Source organism: Pecten maximus, unplaced genomic scaffold, assembly GCF_902652985.1.
Source record: "Pecten maximus unplaced genomic scaffold, xPecMax1.1, whole genome shotgun sequence".
NCBI classification, from domain to species: domain Eukaryota; kingdom Metazoa; phylum Mollusca; class Bivalvia; order Pectinida; family Pectinidae; genus Pecten; species Pecten maximus.
Window position 1 is genome coordinate 96,724 of NW_022982135.1, and position 16,609 is coordinate 113,332.

At 34.6% G+C, this 16,609-nt stretch overlaps 1 protein-coding gene across 1 annotated transcript; it reads right to left on the reverse strand.

Moving 5' to 3' along the window:
- Positions 1–550: 550 nt before the first annotated feature.
- On the reverse strand, positions 551–11,342 carry LOC117320396. Its single transcript, XM_033874994.1, has 10 exons — positions 10,808–11,342; positions 10,607–10,663; positions 9,839–9,961; positions 9,073–9,135; positions 7,073–8,351; positions 5,359–5,632; positions 4,300–4,498; positions 3,549–3,590; positions 2,802–2,912; positions 551–1,691 (listed from the first exon to the last, which is right to left on the reverse strand). The coding sequence occupies exons 1-10, from the start codon at positions 10,893–10,895 to the stop codon at positions 1,429–1,431; spliced, it is 2,499 nt and encodes an 832-aa protein (XP_033730885.1). The 5' UTR covers positions 10,896–11,342; the 3' UTR covers positions 551–1,428.
- Positions 11,343–16,609: the final 5,267 nt, after the last annotated feature.

Sequence of the window (16,609 nt, forward strand, 5' to 3'; positions counted from 1 at the left end):
CTAATATCTGCATTGGTCATTATAACATAATAAACAATATGGATATTGCAACACTAATCAAAATTTTAAAAAATCTATGGACAAATTGGAGAAAGGGCAATGATTTATTGCTCTTTCAGTTTGTTTTACATCTGCAAAAAGATGTTGATAGTGATCTCAATTAAGCATAATGAGTCAACTAATCTTACCTGTTAAGGTATGATATTGCTTACTTTGACATTATACTGCAATTCAAAATCTTAAATAGCACAGTATGCACCAAAATAACACAGGTCAATGATAATAAATCTTGGAGGCTACCATGTCTTGGCTGGAAAAAAATATCACTTTTTATGATAAGGCAGTGGGATACTTATAGTGATGCCTGGCACTAAATCAGTCTTTCAAACTACTTTTGACTGGCCAGTAGCAAATCACTCGACACTTTAGAGTATGAACATTACATAATACTGGTTGAACAGTCATTTTACACATGTATGCTAGCTTTAATAAGTACAATATTATCAATTAAAAGTCAGAAAACATCTTGAAAGAAAAACACACACAAAACTGAAGTTACAGTGGTGTTCATTGAAGAGTTCAGTATATAGCTTGAGTAAAATTGTTCAATACATATTTAATTTTGTTTTCTTATCATACAATATTAAACAAATTTTTACTGTCAAAATCACAAGATGACAAGTCAACTATTTGTATCTGATCAGTCCAGAAGTCAAAAAGACAAAACTAGAGACCAATGTGCACCTACATATGGAATTTCAATATAGAAATCGGTGTTTAAGAGCGATTTTGTTTACAAATAAAAAGGGTACAACTAGGAGAACAATTTGAATCAAATGCGTGAGTACCTCTCAAGAAACAATGAGCTTTCATTGTCAACAACTATCATGACAGCAATTTTGTTTATTTGATCAGTTTCAAAATCAATACAAACATAACAATGGACCGAGGAAAATATATAAAAAAAGATTCATTTTGTAGTTCTCAAGAAATAGCAATAAAATAATGAAAAAATCAAAATTAGGAATTTTACAATGATATTTGAGAAAGATCCATCTAAAAAATCAGTGTTATAATTTCAAAATCTAAAAAATCAGTTATAATTTCAAAGTCAAAAAGCCATAATGGCAGTCAAGCAGACATTCAAAAATCAAAACAGCACAATAGACCAAAGGGAACCTTACTTCACATAAAATGTCTGTAAGGCTTGTTTAAGGATGGATGACAGCAAGAGGCTAAATGCAGGGCAATACATGTATTTAAAGTGCACCATCTTAGGGTGAAGGTGGGCTATAAATTGTTACTTTGAAAAATATGTGATGTAAAAAATATGTCACTTGGATGTTCCAATGGTTTGACACAGAATACAGAATGTCCTTCGTTTTAATTTCATCACCATAATTGTTACTCAGTCATGTAAGGAGCAAATCAATTTCCTTTCTTTTCCAGTAGCTTCTTTTGCAGCTTGTTATGTTGTTGGACTAAATTCCAAACATAGTACTTCAAAGCTTTCCATCCTCTCTCTTCAAACAGAGATTTTACTTTATCGTTCTTCCTTACACCAAGCATGATGTCTGCTTTGGTAGGTGTTTTTTTAGTGGACAAACATTGGTAAAATACCCTTTTCAGGAGTATTCTGTCTTCTTTCTTCCATGGTTTTCTGGCTTTTGCCTGCTTTTTCGGCACAACTTCTGAAATAAAAAGAAAACCAACCTATACTTAAGGTATCGCAATGCAGTCTTTTCCTGATGTTTTGACAATTCTATTGCTGCATGTTAAACGATTAATTTCAATACAACAAAAATAAAGAAAATGTTATCTACCCGGTATTTTGCAACAATTGCGAAACAATTTATATCAACTTATATTAATCAAGCTTGTTGGCAGGGATGAAAGCATGCGAGGGGTCCAACTGTAGGAGGAAACTGAAGAACCCTGGGAAAACCGGTGACCCCATACCTATTCTCGCCCGATTAGGGAACAGAACCCCGCCACCTAGGTGAAAGGCAAGTGTGTTGCCGCTGTGCTAACCCACCACCAACCAAACCAAAATAATATATTACCACAGACTGTATGTATGTATGTATGTACACCGATAAATATACTTATAATATTTCAAGGGGACTGCTGGATGTATATTGTGAGAATGTTGAGCTTTGTACTTTAGATAGGCAAAGGAAAATATTGTATACAGGTTTCTATTAACAGTAAAGTCTATTAACAGAAAAGTGTAATACAAAATGAAATGTTGAAATTGAAAAGCCATTTCACAGAAACCATTGTATGCAAAATCTGTTCCCATAAGGATGTTTCTGACCAATTTGGGTTTGAAATCCATCAATAACTTTATAACTAGTAGCGATTTAAAGGAATTACCTCTATTTCCACTATAGGGCCCTGCCCCTTGGTCCCTTGGGGTCAGAGTCTCCATTTATGCAAAATCTGTTCTCCTTCCCTGTATATTTTGGACCAAATTTTCTTCATATTTCCTCTATTGGGCCCCATCCCTCTGGCCCCTTAGGGGTCAAGAGTCACCATTTATGCAAAATCTTTTCCCCTTCCCCCAAGGATGTTTCTGACCAAATTGGGGGTCAAAATAGTCATTAAGGCAAAATCTGTTCTCCTTCCCCCCAAGGATCTTTTTGGCTAAATTTTGTTAAAATCCTTTTAGTATTTTATGACTAGTACCGATTTAAAGGAAATGTTGACGGATGTTGGACCCCGCATCATGGCATAAGGTCATAAGAAATGGAGTAAAAACAATATTAAGTCACCAAACTTTATTAGGGGGATTTAATTACCATGATCAACACTGATTTCAGCAGTATAGTCATCATCATCTTCATCATCAACTCCAAAACCATCATCCACACCAACATCATCATTCAATATGTCCTTGTCTTCAGCATTATCTGAAAATAAACAAGTGGAGCATAAATTCCCTATATATAGATACTTGATATATTTCGTAATGACCCAAGACACTGATAATCAGTATGGCTAATCCTCTTAGGATGAGTGGATTGCTATCGTCAATTTTTTTCTTTATAAATTGTGCGGACACGATCACAATGATATGCCAGTAAGGGCATGACTTATCTGAAAATCAACAAAATGAAAAATAAATTGCCAGTGCACATTTAATCTACTTGATTTAAGAATAATGTACACTAAAATTCATGAGTATTAGGACAGTATTATGGAGAAATATCTGAAGTTAGCTGTAATGCAAAAATTATGACCCAGCTTTCAATGCAAAAAACAAACACCAATCAGCCATTAAGAAAGCAGCTGTAACAAGATATAACAAGTTATTGAACATTCAAGTATCCCTCAAGAATTTTCACCTGAAACTCCCTCTAAAAGTTCTATCAAAAACTGGTACAGACCATTATAATTTATAGTCAAGTTTGTTGAAATCTACATAACTGTTCTACAGAAGAAAAAATAATGGATGGCCAATTGGTTTTCTTTTAATGGTAAAATGGTAAAATTTGGTGACAGCAAAATTAAGGCACTATGTTTTTTAATTATCATAATTTACCTACCATTCAAAGGTTCATCCTCTAAGTCAGGAAAGTCCTCAACATCTGTAATAATTCAAAATATACAATACTGACTGATTATTTATGGTATTCAAAGTATTAAACAGCAAGTGTTCTAAAATGATCCAAGGCTAGAATAGTAAAGGATATAAGGTTATCAAATGACTTTTCAAAGATTAGGTGATCATAAGACTATATTCATCAAAATGAGTATAGGCCAAAACATGAAAATCTGAAGTACATGGTTCAATGCTTCAAATATGTGATGGTTTGTGTTTCTCGATGCGAAATACCAGTCTATGTTGTCTTTGGGAAAGACAATTTACTGCAATTGGTCTGGATTGGATGTGACAGGCCTCCTGTATTTTGTTCAGTAGGTAGCCACCAGCTACTACAAAGATGCCCTGCCTGTTCACATGACTTTTATCCAAGATCGACGACTATCAAAATTTAATAATTTGTATAACTCAAGTGAGCATTACTGTGGTGGGAATATGATCTACATCTGTTGTAGAGTTCATGAGATACACCAGCTTTGTACACACATACCATGTCATATGGCTGCTTAAATTTAAAAGTTATATACTATATTTATATATGTTTATAACACCTTTATATAATAAGATGGTGGCAAAATGAATGACACTGAAACATTTTCTTAATCAGATGATGATATCTGTTGTGCACCTTACACTAGTTAAGAGTCCAGTATATTTATATCTATGACGTCTAATAACAAATAAAACCTATATACCTTCCAATGCAATATTGTCCAGTGATTTCCCTGCATATTTGTGAGCATGTCCAGCATCTGAAGCAATTAATAGTTTGCTAACTTTAGCAAGCTCAAGTGTCTGCTCTTGCAACCGGTAGTATTGGCGATGTACTGACAGTGTATGCCCCATGTGATTTGCCAACCATTCAAGCTCTGTATTTGAGTTCAGGTCTACAATCTGAAAGGAGAATTCCACAAATTTATGTTTAATCCAACAACAAGGTAATATACCAAAATTTCGCTATAAATACAATTGACATGAGGCCATGATACATAGCGCAGTCAGTAGAGTAATTGCAATTATGTAACCATGGTAGGTCATGTTTCTCAGGGAGCTGAGAAAACTAGAACTGTCGCTAGGATGGCTGACTAATACCCCCGCAATCTGTACGAGTCAATGGTGAATTGGAACTCTTAATTAGAAGGTAACTAAGAAAACCCAGTAATAAAGTGACCAGTTGCCATAGCAACCATAATTATGAGAAAAAGAAAGTGAGATGCACATCTGCATATGGTCCTCTATATTTGTGTGAAGTTTCATTGAAATCGGCCCTTCGGTTTAGGAGGAGTTGTCCGGACAAACTTAAAGTTATGGTTCTTATCGGAAAACCTGTTTATAGTGACCAGTTGCCATAGCAACCATAATTTTGAGAAAAAAACAGCGGCATGCACATCTACACATGATCATTAATATGTGTGTGAAGTTTCATTGGAATCGGCCTATCGGTTTAGGAGGAGTTGTCCGGACAAAATGTGTCTACAGACGGACGGACAACCTTATTCCAGTATACCCCCCTAACTTTGTTGCGGCGGTATAAAAAGACGTCTTTATATTAAGACCTATCTCATCAATTGTGTTTTCAAGACAATTAAAAATTGTATATCTGTGTTAGAACATACAACCCAATTCATCCTGTCTTTAAATAAATGACTTTGTTTGGTTCTATTAGGTAAGTTAAGAAAATCCTAGAACAGAAACTAGATATATCAATAATCAAGAAGAAAATACTGAATAAAATCAATCTGGTAAAATTTTACCTGTGAAACTGTTGCTATATATTTCCTCATGTTGGTCGAAGTGATGAGTTCTGGTTTGGTGAGACCAGCATTTTGTGTCGTAAAGTGCAGTGCATCCCATCCCTTCAAGTAACCATCTTTTGTTGTTGGAGCTGCAAAGAGGTATTGGTTTTCGACAGGCAATAAAATATCGTCCCTTGCCGCATTCAATGTATCAATGGCGTTGATCATATCTTCTGTCAATATAACTGGCACTTTTCGTTCTCTTTTTCCAACAATCTCCACAAGTTGAAGTCTACATGAAGCGTAAACAAAATCAGTATTAAAAGAACATATGAGGGAGGGGCAATTGATAATATGAGCAAATATTACATAATCGAGGTTAAAAAACTTACCAGTTGCTTTGCATATTACCGTTTTCAGATATTCAACAAGAGGGCAAGAGGGCCTGTATCGCTCACCTTGTTGATTTGACCAAACAAAATAAATAATATTCATGTTCAATTTCTAAATAGCTCTATTAATAGTTAATGTCTAAAAGTGCTATTTAAGGCTATGGGGAAGGGATATCAACTGCTTCAAAGATATAACCCAGAAACGATGTCCACTCCAGACTCCCTAGGGGTGTGAAAAGCCCCCGGGATTGTTTATGTATGTAACGATTGTGTTTTAAGAAACTGAGTTCTTGGAGTGAGGCAAAATCCCTTGGCTAAATTTTGCATGGTCTTGTTTATCCCTTCATGTCTAAAAATGCTATATCTGATTATTGAGTGGGTATCTCATCGGTTTTAAAGACATATCAAGGAAACCCGAGTCCCTAGGGGTCGGGAAAGACCCTCAGGCCTACTTTTCCATCATGATTTTGTTGATCTCTTGATGCACAGCAATGCTATATATGGTTATGGGGTGGGGATTTTAACAGTTTAACAAGAGGCTCATGAGCCTGAACTGTCACCTGAGTTTTGAATATTTTAGCATATTTGACCCCTGTGACCTTAATGAAGGTCAAGGCTATTCATTTCATCAATCTTTATAAGCCCTTCACCCCTGAATGCTACAAACCCAATATATCAGGTTTCTGAGCCTTTTGGTTATCAATAAAAAGTTGTTTAAAGATGTTAACATTTTGACCCCTTTGATCTTGAATGAAGGTCAAGTTAATCCATTTGAACAAATTTGGTAGCCCTTCATCCCAGCATGCTACAGACCTAATATCAGGTCTCTGGGCCTTAATTTGTGTTATTAAGAAGAAATTGTTTAACGATTTTAGCATATTTGACCTCCTAATGAAGGTCAAGGTCACCCATTTGAACAAACATACGCTATAATTTGAACTATTGCACGGCTGAAATGACAATTGCATTCAATGTGCGAACTATTGAACACCTGTGATGTTTTGGAATTTAGTTCTACACTTTAAGCTTCTAATTATATAAGTCACTCAGATGTCAACATTGCAAGACGACAGTTGTGGAGACTTCAAGGCCTACAGCAAAGTCGATATTTCAGTGATTCTAAGTGTGTTTAAGTGATTATGTAATAAAACTTGTATATCATGGGTGTCTTTGCCCTCAATACTGGTAATCGATCGATGTTCTATTGCACTCTACCTTTGGCCTCATGCAATAGAACATCGGTCGATCACCAGTACCAGTACCTCGAGCCAAATATTCTAGACTATTGCAGACACCTATGATATATTTGTATTTTATGGATTTAAGTTTCTCAGACATACCTTTCCAGAAGTTTCTTCTCAAGAGGTTGAAGGGTACCAAGTACTTCAGCATTACCAGCCTCATTCCAGTTGGTTCTGTTCTTGTACGTTTCCAGAAGTATTTGTCCCGTCTCACCTCCCCTCCTTTTATTAAAGACAGTCACACGAGTAAGTGCAACCAGTGCCAAGTTTCTCCAGGTGTTGACTGACGGAGTACTACGCAGTAGTGGAATAAGGCGTTGTTGTTCATTAAGAAGATAGCGCCTCAGCTTTACCACATCTTCTGTTAGTGGAAGGAGGTTTGGATCATTATGATGACGCTCCGACAGCGTCCGAGAAGCATGGCTACTGATCTTGTCATTCCATTCAGTTGCATGCAATATAATGTAGTTTTCAGCCTCTTTTCGCCCCACTTCATCTCCATTTCGTATTGCACATCCTCGCTTCATTTCTGCCATTTTTTTCAAAGAATGTCCAAGTTTTAAAGCCAAAGATGGCTTCTCATATTTTGGCAGACCTCTTTTTGTGAAAGCTTCCTCACCTGACTGTGATGTTCCAGCAATGTTCCAAACAACCTCAGTAATGTTATCGAAATTTCCAGGTTTGAGAATGTCATTGAAGTTTTGTAAAGAAGTTGTTTTGCGCATTTCAATTAGCAAACGACCCAATTCCCGAAGTTTTTGTCTAACATTAGCTATTCTGGACTTACCCACTTTTTGGATCATGCTTCCACCGAGAAGTCTAAGTGAATTGTCACTTTTAATACAGTCTAGCACATCATCTTGCTTCATACCAGTAACAACTGTTAAAAACTCTTGATCTACCTTACTGTTCTTTGTCAAAGCCATTGATGATTCAAGCAGTAACTTAGATGATAACTGTACACGTGTCTCCTTTTGCTCCTCGGAGCCTTGCATTTTCAAAGGACAGGTCTTAGAATGGCGCCAGAGTTCACTCTTCAGGAAAAATCCCAGGCAAAAACTACAAGGCAAGAATTCTTTCAAGGACCTGACATTCTTCGGACGTCTATCCACAATCAACTGCAAATCATTATCATTTTGATCATGTGTTGACATAATTGAAACGTGCTGAAAATTACCCATGTTCCTAATTTTTTTCCATGCCAATGTCCTCTCTTTGCTTCCCTTTTTCATAGCAATAATCCTGGCCACCTCCATTTGATCCTTGTGCTTATTTTCCAAGTGTTCAGAAATTTTAGCAAATAGCTGTCCACAATAGTAACAAGCTTGCCTTTTGTCATAAACTCTCTGTCCATTCATTCCATGGGAAACCGGTGTGACTGAAAATTAAGATTGAAAGCTGTTAGCATTTATTTCAAACTTTAAATTACTCTATAACAACATGGTTCAACTAGGCAACAAACTTTTAACGGGCACCATTTTACCTCTGACTTACATCTCATATTTTTCCAGTTGCAAGGAAATCAAGGCCATTCACACGTTATCAATCTCCCAATCTATACCATGCTCATGATCAGTGGAATTCTTCCTTACTTCTGACTAACTTTGCTTCATAATATCATAACAAAATGATCATCACTAAAAAGATACAGAATTTGACCTTGTCCGTAGGTAAGTTGACTCTTTATTTAATCCTGACCAACAAATTGCTTCAAAGTGTCACAACTAGATGTTCATCTTGACCATTGACCTAATGAACTTGACCTTTGATATGTTGATTTCTTGTTAAAATCCAAGCAACATTATTACTTCATGGTGTCATAGCAATTTGTTTCCAATAGTGAATATATACAAAATTTGACCTTGACCTTTGCTTTACCAAGTTTCATGTAAAACGATCAATAAACATAAAAGTTATAGTCAGGAATAAAATTTGTTGACAGGCTGACAGAGTGATTGCTATAGCTAGGGCACCGTATCTCTGATATGGGGGCCTTTATTACAAATAGGGAGCATTTTGTCATCATGTATATCGTAATAATAAAGTGATTCAGGTAATAGACATAACATCGGACATAAACATTGTCAACATATTCATACCTTTGATTTCATTACCAGTACTTGTTTGAGAATCTGTGACTGAAACAGGTGTAGTATTCAAGTCTGAAAATAATGAATGAAAAACTTAATACAGATCTTAGATCTTTAAATATATTGAGTAAAATTCACTGATTCATGTCTTTTTTCCTCCTACAAAATTTAGTTAGGGCTATTCCAGTAAAATATTTACAGGACAACTCCAGGTTTGTTTACCTGGGACCACCATTAAATTAGTCGTGATCTAATTTAAACACTACCTTATAATAAGTTGCATTTTTTCCAGCACAATCTATACATAGAATCTCATTTTTCCTGGAGTACTGGAATAATTTTCATAAGATGTCTAAGCAAAATCTAAGAATTTTTGTAAAATAGTAAAAACTCAATATCCCAGACAGTCATCAGATGATGGTGAGCTAAAAGCTTTAATCACAACACATGATATAATGTCCACAATATTCTTATAAAATATCACACAAATGGTAAAAGTGTAGCATGAACCTCTACATACAAGACATTCCAGAGGGATCTTGGCACCCACCATTGAATGATCTTTATAGATTCCATGTCAGACTTATCTTCTCTCTATTTTTACCTTTTTTTCTTCCCTCTTATAATTTGATAACATGAACAGATGGAACATAAATAAATCTTTATTTACAATTCTATAAGAATTTTTAAATTTAAATGGTGTATTATGTAGATACACAGGACAAAAAAAAATTCAAGTTACTTTAGTATCCAAATTTTAGATTTTTAACATTACCATCAGTGTCGTTTCCTTGTGTTTCCAACTCATCATACACTGTTGATACATCAGAATTATTACATGTATCAGACGGCATTCTGTCCATGCTTTCAGTTTTGCTTTGCACGTCAGAGTCAGAATCTGAAAAAAAAAAGAAAAGAAAAGAAAAAAAATCAAATATTGAAAATTATGCATTGTGGTGAATGTTTTGTGAATTTTGGAGTGAAGAGTGAATCTCCCGATCTAGCCAGAGTTTTCTCTGGCCCTGACACCATGTCTGGTGTAGGGCCAGTGCACTACTTTATAAAAATGTGGAATTTTCCGACACGTTTGGTGTCGCTAAATATTTGGTGTAAATAAAATAAAATTGGATGTGACATAACACCTACCTTATACATGAATAAATGAGATATTTATTTTGCTCAGAACACTAATTTAGTCCCATCTAGGTGTTTATTCTGTCTGTATAGACCTTCGCTTTACACTGACCAAAATTGTATACTTCACTCTACGCCATATTGCTACCTGGTAACTATGTAGGTCGCGGGCGACTTAATTACCCTACAATAGACATGGTGTCAGGGCCAGAGAAAACTTGGGCTACTCCCAATCTAGCTTTGACATGTTTCAGTTTTGTTTGTTTATTGGCTCTACTGCATAATTCTCAGTTTCTTTTGCAAGTTTTTCTTCACTCCTGTTTCCTTTTTACAATCTTGTGAGACTCAACTTCCAACAATTTCAATTCATTTAATTCAACAATTTCGGAAATACAAAATAATGCCATACCTTTGGTTTTGTCACTGGAATTTGCTGGTAAATCTGCATCAGGCAATCTTCTGCAACCTGGACATAATTAATTAATATCATAATTACTTTAGGAAGTAAACTCATTGGTTTCAGTTTCAAATTACATCATTTAGGGTTCTGTCTTTACCATTGAATTATTAAAGTATCCAAACTTTAGATTATTATCAACAACAACATTACCATCAATATCGTTTCCTTGTGTTTCCAACTCATCATACACTGTTGATACATCAGAATCATTACATGTATCAGACGGCATTCTGTCCATGCTTTCAGTTTTGCTTTGCACGTCAGAATCAGAATCTGTTAAAAAACAAAACAAAAAAATCAATATGCTAAAACATGATATTCACATTTGAGCAATACAAGACAAATAACAAGACACAAAACTGTTCTCACCTTCCTGCACTGGCTTTTTAGTAAGGATATAACTTTTAAAATTTGCTAAAATTTCAATATATTTTCTAAAATCAACAAAACTCTTCACAGGATAGTATGGGAACTATACCCTGTATATGCACTGCAAAACAAACAATTTGTTATTTGTTGTAGGTCAAAGGTGAAAAAGGTCAGAACGATTGACCTACTTTTGACATATAACACATCACCTTATCTATAGGTGAACCCAAGCCACAAGCATGACATTCAAGTGTAGGAGATATTTTCTTTGATGTAGGGCAAAGGTCAAAATGTGGTCAGTGACCTAATCTTTACACCTGATTCATTTAGTGTAGTGTAGGAGAAAGAGCGGGACAAGCTAATGTACAGATGGGTGGAAGGACACAACACAAATTCTATTGCTCCATGATGTTCCCAGTTGGGGACTATTTATCAATATCATACGATTGTACAAATGCGCTTATCTCCTAAATTCACCGGATGTCATTTTTACCCACAGATATCACTCTTTCTGAAACGTGATATGAAAATACACCTAATATCTTATATAATTCATTCCAATATGTCTATAAACTGATTTGTCCGCTATATGCAATCTATACATACCAAGTTTGGTTGTAACATTGCACTTTTTGAATCAACAATATTATAAGACTTGCTTCATGACTATGTTGCAGACAAAAACAAAAAGCCTTTCAAGGATGGTTATGATGACTTAACATACACATTTTCTGTCAATAATTACTAAATATTTTCACAAGCAATTGAATCCAATGGTCTGTAAATTCTTCATTAAATTCAAATTTTTCTTATTTTGACCCTCCTATGATAACTCTCGTATGTTGTTACAATGTTCTCCACTAAGGTACTGGTTCATTCATAGAATTACAAATGCTAAAATTATTGTCAAGGAGGTCAGTTGTTGCACCCTTGGCCTCAGTGAACACAGCTGATTGGGTCATATATTTTCGGGTCAGATTTGAAAATTTTCCTTAGCAGCATGCTGATGAAATTGCATAACTATATACAGTAAAACCCCGTTATATTGCCACCCGTTATACCGCCAAACTTGCTTATTGCCATGAATTCATTCAGAATGGATTTCCTACCACGTTAATGCACCCGTTTTACCGCCATCCGCCATCATATTTCCAGAACAAACAGTAAAATAATATCATATTGACCTCGTTAATACACTGTTCACCCGGAAGTATAATTGTGGTCTGAGGCCTGTATATATGTCAAATGTTGAAAAATAAAATTTTCATTAAGTATACAGTATTGTATGTTATTGATTAAGTTTAAGATCAAATTTGAAGTTATTCTGTTCAAAAATAAAAATTCTATGGTCATTTTACTACCCCTACCCCTGGTCAGGGGCCAATTTTCACTAACTGAGCAGGGTCACCATGCAAACATTCCTGTTTTGCACACAATGTTGATGGAATAGTTGCAATGAATTGATGACAATAACACACATTCAGCAGACTAACTTTTGTCATATTTTTATTATGCTCTTGAAAAAAATAAAGATGTTATAACATGTTAATTAAGAAAAACTTGAAAATTCAAGATTTAAAAAAGATTTTTGTATATATTAGTGAATAACTTTTTCATTTGATGTCTCAGCCTGTCTAACTTTTTGCATTCTGAAAGACAAAGATAATATTTACATAGACACACTTGGGGGTCACTTAGTAGTAATCAGGTAATTAGTGGTCAAGTGGTCAAGGGTCCCCTGGGGGTACACTGTTCTGGAAGTCTACCTCAGAGCATTAAAGAGAGCATAACTTGTACTGGCACCAAGTAATGTGACTGAATTTTCATGTTAAGTAATTCTGGGTAGTTACACAACATCTCACCGTTTAAATTTTTGGCATAAATTCAAGTTTTCAATGATTTTTTTGAAAATTAAAATGGGATTTTACAATTTTTTAAGGAAAAATTTCATTTAAATGCTTAAAATGTGAGGTTAAATTCATTTTTCTAAAATCATTACTTCAATTATATAAAGTGATACTAAAGCTGTACTCAAATATGCAAAGACAATTAATATATTTGCACAAGTATGGAAATTACAGTGAGTTTAATGTGCATAGGTATGCCTCATACTTGACTAATTTTCAGACCCAAATCTGGAGTGGCGTGACGGACAAACTTTGAACCTATTTAAACTCATGAATACTTTAAAACAAAGGTCACAATTGAACAAATTCCCTTTGTGACAGAGGAAATGTTTAATTATCAATTAAAGTTTCACAAGTCTGATGTAAAATTTCACTGTATATCTACATTATGTGTCCTTCTGAGAGACCATGTCCTTGGACAGGGCAAAATCCTATCATCTGTTTTTGCATGAATACCAAATTTTCAATGATCTGTGTTTAAAATGCCAAAAAACATATTTAAACCATTCGCTTACATAGAACGAAGGAAATAATAAAGGAAAAACCTGTTCTGAGAAAAATGTGTTGAAATATTGTGAATTAGAATGTATACACTATATCACATTGAGTGAAATTCAAATATTTGGGAGGGGGGAACAATGTCGTGTTGTTTTCTTTCAAATTTTGAATTAAAATTTATTTAAACCACTACAGTACATCACAAGATACATACATTACACTTTATGCCCAGCTTATAACAACAGCACCTGCTTTGTTGCATGTAGAAAAGATTTTTGACAGAAAATGTGAAATTTTAGAAGATTTTGTGATTAATTCAAATAATAATCATGATTTTTTAATCACAATTTTACAAAATAATCTACATTTGCTATGTGGCCAGTCATTTAACATGTCAGCACACTATGTACTATTGGAAAATATAGCCCCTGACTTTGTACAGTACATGTAAATAGTGAAATGAGCAAAACTGCGGTTAACAGTATTACGGTTTTTACCCTAAAAGTTATACCAAAATATAGCGCAAAACCGTTTATCTTCATAAACAGTGCTAGTACACATCTGAAACTTTAAAGTAACCTCAAAGCGTATACTAGAAATGTGTGGCAAACACAAATACCAACATGTTTTCTCGACAAACATGTCCAGTGTGATCAGAGACAAGGATCCGCAATAGAAACGATCATCGAAACGAGGTGTATTGGGGGTGTAGTTACTAAAATGAAGCTGTCATTAATTAAAAACTCACAGAAAGTACGTGAAATGTCATCTGCATATAGGTAAAATACACACAACTGCACAGAAAATGTTAAAAGTTCGCGATGTTTCTAATTTAAGGTCCACGCGCGAATGTTTACATCGGAAAGGTGCGTTCTATGTATATATGTCAAATGTTGAAAAATACAATTTTCATTAAGTATACGGTATTGTATGTTATTGATTAAGTTTAAGATCAAATTTGAAGTTATTCTGTTCAAAAATAAAAATTCTATGGTCATTTTACTACCCCTACCCCTGGTCAGGGGCCAATTTTCACTAACTGAGCAGGGTCACCATGCAAACATTCCTGTTTTGCACACAATGTTGATGGAATAGTTGCAATGAATTGATGACAATAACACACATTCAGCAGACTAACTTTTGTCATATTTTTATTATGCTCTTGAAAAAAATAAAGATGTTATAACATGTTAATTAAGAAAAACTTGAAAATTCAAGATTTAAAAAAGATTTTTGTATATATTAGTGAATAACTTTTTCATTTGATGTCTCAGCCTGTCTAACTTTTTGCATTCTGAAAGACAAAGATAATATTTACATAGACACACTTGGGGGTCACTTAGTAGTAATCAGGTAATTAGTGGTCAAGTGGTCAAGGGTCCCCTGGGGGTACACTGTTCTGGAAGTCTACCTCAGAGTATTAAAGAGAGCATAACTTGTACTGGCACCAAGTAATGTGACTGAATTTTCATGTTAAGTAATTCTGGGTAGTTACACAACATCTCACCGTTTAAATTTTTGGCATAAATTCAAGTTTTCAATGATTTTTTTGGAAATTAAAATGGGATTTTACAATTTTTTAAGGAAAAATTTCATTTAAATGCTTAAAATGTGAAGTTAAATTCATTTTTCTAAAATCATTACTTCAATTATATAAAGTGATACTAAAGCTGTACTCAAATATGCAAAGACAATTAATATATTTGCACAAGTATGGAAATTACAGTGAGTTTAATGTGCATAGGTATGCCTCATACTTGACTAATTTTCAGACCCAAATCTGGAGTGGCGTGACGGACAAACTTTGAACCTATTTAAACTCATGAATACTTTAAAACAAAGGTCACAATTGAACAAATTCCCTTTGTGACAGAGGAAATGTTTAATTATCAATTAAAGTTTCACAAGTCTGATGTAAAATTTCACTGTATATCTACATTATGTGTCCTTCTGAGAGACCATGTCCTTGGACAGGGCAAAATCCTATCATCTGTTTTTGCATGAATACCAAATTTTCAATGATCTGTGTTTAAAATGCCAAAAAACATATTTAAACCATTCGCTTACATAGAACGAAGGAAATAATAAAGGAAAAACCTGTTCTGAGAAAAATGTGTTGAAATATTGTGAATTAGAATCACTGGGAGACACGAATGTACTAGTTTTTTCATATTTTCTACTAATTCTGAAATTTTCACCAATTTTACCAAAAAAGATCTAATTTAACCCAACCCAGTCCATTTTTTCAGCAACGTATCTAATTATGAATTTTCATGGCTATTTTTCGACGGTCAAAGCTAGTTCTGTGAATCATATCCAATTTAACATGACCACCGTCTAATTCTATCGAGCTATCTAGAAATCATGAACTTTACACTATTTATTTCATGACTATCTAAAAGTTTCTTATTTCGACGAAATTTCCCCCGACAGTCTAGAAATGTCCGACAGGATCTATTTTTTTCTCCACTGACGCTAATTCTGCTCCTCGAATCTAGTATTGACGGAGCAATCCAGTTTTCGTGAAAATCGCCTAATATTAAACGTCATGACGAATATTGCGAGATTCGCCTCGGGCGGTTCTGTCGCGCGGCAATACCAGCACTGCCAGCCGTAGACTACTTTACCTGGACAGCAGCCATCCGTGACCATCGAGTCCCGCGGCTAGCCTCGACTTGGGAGCGCTCAGCCGTGAAGCGGTCCTACCATAATCACCTATACGGTGTCGGTACCAACTCGAATTAAGTGTTCAAGCTATAAATATGCGATACATATATGATAAGATACATACATAATGTATATCACATGATGTATATCTATATTTCTGATATCACATACGATACATTCACTTTTATTGCAGATTGTTCCAGTTAAATTTTCATTAAATGTGCTGCATGTACATCAATATCATAAGACACCTGTAAAAATAAAAGTATTAGATTCACAATGCGACGATTACATATTTATTGTTATTCAATTGAGGCAAATTTTGTATCAATAAACGATTAAGTTGTGTACTTACCGTACGTTTAAATCTGTTTTTACCCCAGAATCATATATATATACTGTTGTAAATTTTAAGCATAGGCAAACGTTAGCCAAGTTCCGTTGTAGTAATTTGAAATTGAAAATAGAGACAGGCCGGTATTCTCGTTCTCCCTTAGCATTACACGAGAGG

Excerpts from the sequence above, each read along its gene's own strand:
- LOC117320396 (XM_033874994.1), bottom strand. The coding sequence starts at position 10,895 with ATGGACAGAATGCCGTCTGATACATGTAATGATTCTGATGTATCAACA. Across the intron at positions 9,962-10,606 it reads TTCCAGTGACAAAACCAAAG|ATTCTGACTCTGACGTGCAA; the intron begins GTATGGCATTAT and ends TTTTTTTTTCAG. Across the intron at positions 3,591-4,299 it reads GGACAATATTGCATTGGAAG|ATGTTGAGGACTTTCCTGAC; the intron begins GTATATAGGTTT and ends GAATTATTACAG.